At 41.1% G+C, this 9,664-nt stretch overlaps 1 protein-coding gene across 4 annotated transcripts in view; it reads right to left on the bottom strand.

Moving 5' to 3' along the window:
- Positions 1-3,107: 3,107 nt before the first annotated feature.
- The window catches only part of RAB20 (RAB20, member RAS oncogene family), a 28,860-nt gene continuing 22,303 nt past the window's right edge, over positions 3,108-9,664 (bottom strand). For 2 of the 4 annotated variants that reach the window (XM_062488001.1, XM_062488000.1), the window contains exon 4: positions 3,109-5,068. In XM_062488001.1, coding sequence (XP_062343985.1) covers positions 4,548-5,068 — 521 coding nt within the window. In that variant the 3' untranslated portion in view covers positions 3,109-4,547. Of the gene's footprint in view, positions 5,069-9,664 lie in introns of all 4 variants that reach the window. The other 2 variants (XM_062488002.1, XR_009932992.1) reach the window with 2 other exon arrangements.

Below are 9,664 nucleotides of genomic sequence, written 5' to 3'. Positions count from 1 at the left end.
AGTTCTTCCACCAACAGTTGCTTTGCCTGTTCATTTTCTCTAACGCCATAAGCTGATCTTAACAAATTTGTTCAGAGTGGTCCCATCACAGCATTAAGTGGAACACATCAGCATAGCGCAGGGAAAAACCAACCATAGCGTGCTAAGCAGGCTTGAACTTCTGTACTTTGTGCTCGTCATGTGCTTCAGGTCTGTGTACCCATGGCTGTGTTTCTCCAAAGCCTGCGCAATCACCTCTCTGAGAAGTGGAGGCAGCTCGTGCACGCAAACACGTGGAACACTCACAGCAGACAGAGGATTTCACCTGGTGAGCTAATCCAGAGCACTGCATGGAAGGAGAATGACTTGTCAAACTGTCTCTTAACTGCTACCTCCTCTCCTCTGCAGACAGGCACTCAGTTGGAGTTGTTCAGCTGAAAAAGAGGACTCTATGGAGATCTTACAGCAGCCCCAAAGTACCTAAAGGGGACTTAACAAGACCTGTAGTGACAGGCCAAGGGGCAGCAGTTCTAAACTGAAAGGGGGTTGGTTTAGATTGGACAGAAGGAGGAAATTTTTTACAGTGAGGGTGGTGAGACACTGGAGCAGGTTGCAAAAGAGAAGCTGTGGCTAGCTCCCATCCCCAGGAGTGTTCAAGGCCAAGCTGGATGAGGCTTTGAGCAACCCGCTTGAGTGGCTGGCAAATGTCCTTGCCCATGGCCAGAGGGTTGGAATAAGATGATTCTTGAAGATCCCTTCCAACCCAAACCATTCCACAGTTTTGGTTGTTGAACCCACTTTCAGGAAACTAAAATATCTTTATACAGGAAAAACTCAGCTACAACAAAACAAAAAAACAAAACAATTCTTTTATTCAACTAGAATGGTCCAGCCTAGGATGTAAAAAAAAAAAAAAAATCACAGATATTTTGCCTTGGTTTGACCAAATCTTTTGTTTCAAAGCACAGTGTATGCTTCCTACACTTTCCTGTTTGAAAACATGCTGAAGTACAACATGCTACTGAGCCTGGAGAAGACAAATGATAATTTTCCCCTTCTAAAGGTAATACTGCATCACTGTATCAATACAGATACAGTGAAGTCAATATAGTGAGGTGAGTTGACCCCCATTATTCCCTCAGAGTGTACTGAGTAAATGAGCAGAGTCTGTTCACACCCTACATGACTGTGCTTGTCCATGGCTGCCTGAAATAGAAAATTAGCAAACAGCAAGCAGTAAATATGGCCTTGGCACAGGAGGTGTGAGATTGTTGCCAGAGGAGAGGCTGAGGGGACACTGTCAATATGCCAAGAGTGCCCAAGTGCAGGTAGCAGCTGCCCCTGTACCTACATGGGGACCTGGGGCACCCTCAGGCACAGCCATCCACTGCGGGGGACAGGGATGCAGCTCTGCAGCTGTCAGCACACAATAGTTAAACCCTACTGAACAAGGGAAAAAAGCAACATCACTGCAGCCCATGACCCACAAACAGAGCAGCAGAAACAGGCAGGAGTGCTTCCTACCATGATGTGGGCTAGGATATAACTAAGAGGGATCAGCAGCTTTGCCAGCCCTATCTGTGGTCCCTGGAAGAGGAGGTTCTGGCTCCTTTTGTGGCCCCACAAGACTAGAAGCCTTGTTGGGGTTGTCAAGGGTCCATGGCAACCTGTGTCTTGCACCATGAGTGCCTGTGAGGGGCAGAAAGCAGGATGGATTCTCCCCCATGGGCCAGCCTGGCTCAACCATCACCTCAGGCACTGGATGGCCTGTAGTCCACATTCACCCAGCATGGCCAAAAATAGCACCTCTTTTATTTCACTCTATATAATCACATCATCCAGACGTAACAGGGAGGGGGGCACGGGGAATAAATGCTTGTCAAACGAGTTCCCCCTCCCTGCCAGGACAGGCAGAGTCCTCTGCCCATGCTTGGATTTCCCTTGGCTTCAGCATCACCACAACACGCCCAGCTCCAGACAACTGACCTCTCATCAATAGCTCCCACGTATTACACAACTTCCCAGCTCTGTCATGTAACCCCATGATCTCACAAAGACTGGTACAGCATCAACCCATCATAACCCAGAAATTTCTCAAGGAACAATAGCCAACAACACTAAAAAGCCACAAACATCATACCAGACAAGCGTAGCCTTAAGGGCAAAACTGCAGCACACAAGACTGGTTCCTGTGTCATCGTGTTTGGTGAAAACACCCGAGTTGGAGATTTTAGAAAGACTGCAAGAATTACTTAAGATCTCATATGAATCAAATGATGGTGCAACTGAATTGCAAATATTTTTAACTTAGGAAGTGTGGGATATTAAATTTACAAATATTTTTCCTATTCTGTACCTCCTAGATGTACATCTCCCAAGCATCTCCCAAAATGCCTGACCTTGCAATCAGTGTGTGTTGCAGGTTCCGTTGCCAACAGATGCAGGAAAGCCAGTGCTGGACCTCTCACAGATGTGTCAGCAGAACCCTTTGGTCACAAACAGAGGGTGTAGCCTGTTTGTCTCTTCCCAGTCCTGAAGGAAGACTACATACTGACCCAGGAATTTTGTTAATAGCTAGAAGGTTTCTAATTATACACATTTTAAAATACCACAGCTCATGTGTTGTTTAGTCTGGCAGACTAGTAGGTGTCTGCAAGCCACTAGCAAACTCAAAAAGATTACAACCCTTAGCAGAGCCTGTAGCAATAGAAAAAGGGGTGATGATTTTAAAGCATGACAGGGCAGGTGCAGACTAAATATAAGGAAGACATTTTGACAATGAGTGGTAAAACACTGCAATAGGATGCCCAGAGAGGTGGTAGATGCCCCATCCATGGAAATATTCAAGTTTTGATTGGACAGAGCTTTGAGCAACCTGATTAAGTTGAAAACCTACCTGCTCAATGCATGGGGGAGCAGACTAAATGACATTTTAAAGGTCCCTTCCAACCCAAACTTGTGCTTATATTATTTAATGCTCAGTGGTTTATCTCTCAAGCCATTCTTCCCTACTACACGTGTACTATGAATTAACTTGAAAGCAGAAAATAAAGCTACTGCTCTGCAGCAATTTGCTCAAGAGGATGTACTTCCAAAAAAAACGCCTTAAATATATTTAGTAATAATTTATTGTTTATTTAGGAATTTTCTCCCTATGTATGAAATAACTGTGATTTGGGACAGAGAGAAGCAATGACAAAGCATAAGAACCACCAATCCTTAGTTTTAGAAAATTGTACCAGAGGCATACAAAGGAAGATGGAGTCCCCATGCAAGAGCTCACAAAACTGAAAATATGCAAGCTGCATCTTTGAGTTTGAGTGGGTGGCTGCTTTTGGGAGGAATGGGGGGGGGGGGGGGGGGGGTGTTTCAAAACCAGAAATTCTCCACTCTGCCTCAGTTCAGTGTGAGTTCCTGGGTCACTACAAGCATTCTTTGTAGCCAAGAGGGTTGGGAAACTCTAGGAGCTGTATTAAGTGTTAGCCACTCCTTTTTACTGCAGTCAGGAGAGAAAGCACGTACCTCATTACTGCTCCTTCATGGGCCCTTTACTCCACAAAAGGCACTTTCTTCCCTTCCTCCTGCATTAGCCCATTTCACATCAGAAAACACCAGTCTTCACTTCCCTCCAGGTAGAGGTAATTACTACTCCAGGTAGTAAAGTCATGCATAGCTGATAAAAATCAAAGCTGCAGCTCTGCCTGAGAACAACTAAGGAGTGGGAAAGGAGACAGCATACAGGTATTGAATACAATGATATCCCTAAAGGCACCAAAAAGAGGTTTTTACAAAATTACAGACAAGATTGATTTTTTTTCCCCAAAACCCACCTATATTAAAAATACTTATAAGAGAAAAATGGAAGGAAAATAAAAAAACTTCCTCCTGCAACTTCCAATTAGAACAGCAAGAGCTGGGATTCTGCTTGTTAACACATGAAAGCCCACTATGGAAGAAGAATTCTCATTAATAAAGTCTCCAAATGAACAGCACATATCCACAGTGATTTTAATAGCTCAGCCTCTGAATTGTATGCTGTCATGCCTGACATAAAAAGATTGCAATTGATTTATTAGCTACAAATATAAATATACCTGGATTTTCTTTTTTTCCTTAAGAATAAAAAAGTACTGTGTGTTCAATCTTTCAAAGTTAGAATCATAAGGGAAAAGAAGATCAACATATGAAAGTTTTCAAGAGTACACAAATAGATCATTTGCATGCAACATGAAATGGCAAGTCACTAAAAATCAGGATCTTTCAAATCTGTCCAAATGATTGTTGCTACCCATTGTAATAACACATCCTTTGTCTTCAGAGCCCATGGAAACTGGCAAGTCTTACTCCATTATTTCACTCATATTCCCATTTTTTTATACACAGAGCTGCCCAGAAGCCTTTAATGATCACAATATTTATTTGGGTCTTTTTTGTTTGTTTGTTTTTGCATACACCATTTTAGTCTATTTATTCCTTGACTTTTTCTTTCTGGTCAGCTGCAAGCAGTTCTTATTCCTCATTTTGCTGGAGTGAAAAATCTCTCCCCTTTTCCACGTCACATAGATGGTTCAGGCACAACAACCTGATTTTGTCCTTTTGGCTGGCTTGTAGTCCGTGATGTCTACGGTTTGCTGTGGCCCCTCAGCTTTCTGCCGTACGATTATTGGGACTACCATGTCAAACACAGTTTCAAAGAGGTAGTCCACCATGTATCCTGTCTTTGCACTGGTCTCAAAACACATTTTCTCAGCTGCTGGAACATCCTTCTCATCTAGCATTTTGTATTTCAGTATCTTTTTATAGAGTGCAATTGCATCCTCTGCACGGACTTGTTTTTGCACCTTTGAGCCACAGCTGGCACCAGACTTCTCAAGTCTATTTTCATCCAGTGGTAAAGTGCAGTCATCGCTGAGGTCAACTTTATTTCCAACAATAGCAAAAATGCAGTCAGCACTTGCACTGTCTGTCAGTGCCAAGAATCTCTCTTCCAGCTCTGTCAGGCTTTGGAGGCTGTTCACATCATACGTGAGGATCACAGCAGCCGCTCCTCTGCAGTACATGGACCCAAGGCCATGGAACTGCTCCCGTCCTGGCAAGGGTTTAAACACAACAAGTGTTAGTGTGCTGGAAAACACATTATTAACCAAGTAAGAGAGTTTAAGGAATTTTAAACCTATTTCACAGGTCTGGATGAAGCAGTGAAGGTAAAAAATGTGTTTTTTGTAGCACTTTCAGTTTTTACCTTCTGCTTTTCCATAAGAGAGCAACAGTGCCACAGAACAGCTCTGCTCACTGCTTGCTCAGTCTCAGAGAAGGGAATCTGTAGAAACAAGGGAACAAGGAAGCTCGTGCAGCATTCATACTTGCAGAGAGAAAAAAAAAATTGGCTTCTTTTTTGATTATGTTGCATGATAGTTAATTTATGTCACATTAACTACTACCCTGCTTGCACCCACAGATGGCCCATCCATCTACTTCACCATCTACAATAAAAAAGTACTACTGCTTCAAGTTCTGCTAGAATTTATTACTCCTATAAATCCAGCACACATTTTCAAGTACATCTAGTTCAGAAATCTGTATCAAAATCAGTAATCCACTTGTTCCTAGGCTTTGAAGGATTTTATAAGTTATATAGTCTGATGCTACATGCCCACAGTGCTCAGGTACACTGGCTTTACAGCAAAAGTCTCTTGTGGTATACAGCCTGAAGTGATATACATCTGTCCCACCACCAGTTTTCACATTATTTTAGAGTACTAAGCACACAATATACAGAATATTCTAATACATTCTAAGAGAAATTTATCTTTTAAGTTGCCCTGACCATCGCTCAATAGCCAACAGTTAAAACATTTCTTTCTCCTCGTTTAAGGACTATCTTCCAGCATGTCCAAGCAAACCTTGCTGGTGTCCTTCAACTTCATTTCTTGGAAGACAAAATTGACTCTCCTGGGGAGCAATGTTCTTCAGTAGTTGCAAGAGGATTAATGGAAAAACTGTGTGTTCCTTCCTATTGAGAACTGCTACATTGCCCAAATACTTGCTATCTGTAGAATATGCTGTTTGTTTTACTATCCTAAACTGTATCAAGGAAAAGATAAAACACACTAGATTTCAACCAGCCATCAGAGTCAGCCTTAGGTCACTACATAAATGTGAATGAACAAAGGAAAAAAAAAAAAGAGAGAAAAAAGAAAAAAGATCCAACTGCCCGCTTACGAATGTTTAAAAATCATCATCATTTTCCACCTCTCTTCATACAATCTCTTTGCAAAGAGCCTTCATTTATAGAAAATCTGGAAGAGATCTGGTTACATTCATCTTCTGCACAAAGCTACTGACCACCATGAGCTATTTCATCATCATAAACGAAATCATGAACGAAATCATGAAATCCTTGTAAGTGACTATGGAATATGAAAGGCAGAAGAAATTAATGCTGAAAAATGCAGGTCAGCACACATTGGGAAAACACATCTGCACATGAACATGCACACCGTGAAAGGAAATCAGAATCTACCTCCAGTTAGGAGCAGAACAGTCACTACAGTGAGTCCTTCAGTAAGCATCAGGATTGTACCCCACAGCTGCCAGAAGAAAGAAAAAGTGCTCAACATTATCAGTAGAAGATATCTGGGAAAGCTCAAGCTAGAACATGAAATCCAAATATTATTGAACTTCTAACACTGAGTGAAACTTTGGTAACTGCCAGAGAAACAGGTTTGGAAAGGCACAGAGTTCACTATCAAGAGTGGTAAAAGGAAGCTGGTGAGAATGCTCACAAGCATGTGAAATATTTGCATGAGGAAAGATTGTGGGATCTCTCAGGCTGGTGAATGATTGGAAAAAAAAGGGTAGAAACAGATGTCTATAAATTCAGGCCTAATGCTGAGAAAAAATAAATAGTTGTTCCTCAGTTACTTTCTCGTCACACAGAAAATGAGGATTTCACATCAAAAACATGCGTGTAATTTAAAGACTTTCCTCAAAGTGAAAAATTTGTAATAGTTATATAACATTGCAGAGGTCAAAAGTTCAGTGAACAGCATTCAGAAAATCATTAGGCAAAGTTTATAGAAATTTGCCTTGATGTAATTTTGTATAACCTCTGTTTGCTTTCCCTCAGCCAAAGAAAATTTTTAACTCATGATCTGGGAGATAGGAAAAAAAGGAGGTTAAAAAAAAAAAGAACAGCTATGTTTACCCTTGTTTAGGTATGTTAAATAAAGGCAAGGGAGACTGGGATACAGGGGAGGGAGGAGGTCAGGTTTTTTATGCTTTTTTCTGCCAATCTCATGTTAAAGTTGTACTTTCAGTTGTACTGAACTGAGTCGTTAAATGTCCCCAAGTTTTCAATAAAAGTTTGCACTGTAATTGTTTTTGTTCTCACCTGAACCCTGATTATACTGTGGTCTGGAAACCACAATGGAACATGTATCTCACCCTGTTCTCCCACTTCAGATGCCTAAGCCAAAAAATGCAGCCCCCAGAATGGCTTGCTGCAGCAACCATGCACCAGAACAATACTATTACTTGTTTTATGGCATTTTTATGTTAATCTAATGCTGCATAGCATAATATAAAGCATGACACTTTTACATGGCAACTACCAACTGACTACTTCTACAACTAGTATATGGTTGAAAGGGGGAAAGAAACACTAAGAATTTATCTTGCATAAGGGATTAATAGTGTCTAAGGAATTATGGATAGTCTCCTTGGCTCACCCTCACACAATCTACATGCAGGAAAAACTCCACAATGTATTTTTTGCAGCAGCTTCCTTATACAGAACACTTTTGATACTTAAGGGCTGGAACAACTCTAATTATGCAAAAAAACCCTAAAACTACACAAATTATTTAAACTAATATCCAGTATGTCGTCAAGGTGTCAGGCAAAATAGATGAAAAACTTACTGCATGAGAACAGCCATCCCCTTCTTATAGCCAGCTATTTTTTCCTCTGGACCCATCTGGTCCCACTCCATCCGCATATTTTTTTAAACAATTAGTTAAATTAAATGGGGAGGCCTAAATCAAACAATTAAACAATTTTGCCTTTTCAAAAAAATAAAGGTAACAGAGAGGAGTGACAGAACTATCACATAATTTGCAGTCAAAGGAATTGCGAGAACCACCAAATCAACCAAAAGCACAACATCAGGGAAAATTCTGAAAACCAAGCAACCAAAAACTAACTCATTTTCTTTTCATCTTTATATTTGGCTGTGTTTGGAGCAGTTCAACAACCCTACAGCTGTATCTGCAGCACCATTAGATTTCCAGAAGGTCTTCCATAAATTATACAAAGTCTCGTTGGAGACTTCGGCCACTTAGAGGTAGCACAAGCAACGAGCATTTTCAAAGTCCTGTGATGGTTGTCATAAAATAACCAAAGAGTTTTCAGCCAAATGAACCTCAGTACCATAAAGTTCATAATGAACCTAACAAAGAAAAAAGAGAAAATCAGATCTTGCAAGAGGCTGGCTTGACAAATAAGCAAAGCTAAATTTAAAGTCTAAGATTCGAACTTAAGGCCTCTTACTGCACTTTGACCTCTCAGCTGGAAGGCAGCAGCCCCTGTGAATGCTTTCTCTGGATGGGACGGCCCATCCAAGCATCCCAATGCCTTCCCAGTGGGATTCACTGACAACATCAGCACCTCAGTGCTGCTCTCCGAGCTCTCTGCCTGCCCATATCCCCTGAGGGTGATACTCAAAGCAGCCCATGAAGTTGCTGTGGATGTTTATGAGAGCAGAAGCCAGAGCTGAATGCTCCTTACCTACCACCTCTTCAAAGGCTTTCACCACAACTTCTGAAGTGGTACAACTTCACACAGACAAGGTTTCAAGAAAACTTCTATCGGAAGAAGAAGTTTTCAATCACTCAGTGTTGAGCACACACAAGAATGCAAAACAGGCTGTTACTTTCAGTCTGGAGGTTTTAATAAAACACAACAAATATTAAAGAGCTAAAAAGGTCTTCAATAAAGCACTGGAAAAAGTACTGTTTCTACTCTGATACCACAGCCTGAGAGGCAGCAAAACTCAGTTCCTAAGGTAAATATGTAGTGGGGAAAAGTATACAAAGGTGGGCAACAGAGGCATGCTACCATTGCTTTAAAAGTACACAAGATTGTAGAATTGTCCAGCAAGTGCTGAGTGTATAAACCAGGTACCTTCCAAGGATTTTCACCATGATTTGTACAGTACTGTAATCTGAATAGCAGAGAGAAATTAACAGAAACACAAGGTATCAGCTAGGTTTTGTCTTTCAAATTATTTTTCTGCTTTACAGGAATCTGAACTTGAGCATACACAGACAGGAACTGTACCTTAGGGAGGTAGCTAGAAGAGGAAAGAAAAGAGAAAGTATGACACCCATGACACAACACAGAAATCAGTATTACAAAGAAATGAGCTTTGAGGATTCAGCTGCAGTAGATGAAGGTTCAAAGGGTGACCCTTATGCACTTGAGTTACCTCAGCAGGAACATCCTCAAGATCACAAGAGTAGACAAAGATCCCTTTTTTGAGAGGGGAACAACATTTCTTTCTGTTCATAGGCAAGGCAGTAAAGTTGTGACCCTTTAAAGGACATCAGGGGAAACAATTTTGCTAGGAACTGAGATTTCTATTTGTGCACATATACCAAGATATGTAATGACTATCAAAGAACAA

Source organism: Cinclus cinclus, chromosome 2 (genome assembly GCF_963662255.1).
Source record: "Cinclus cinclus chromosome 2, bCinCin1.1, whole genome shotgun sequence".
Taxonomy (NCBI): Eukaryota; Metazoa; Chordata; class Aves; order Passeriformes; family Cinclidae; genus Cinclus; species Cinclus cinclus.
This window is presented reverse-complemented; position numbering and strand designations above follow the sequence as displayed.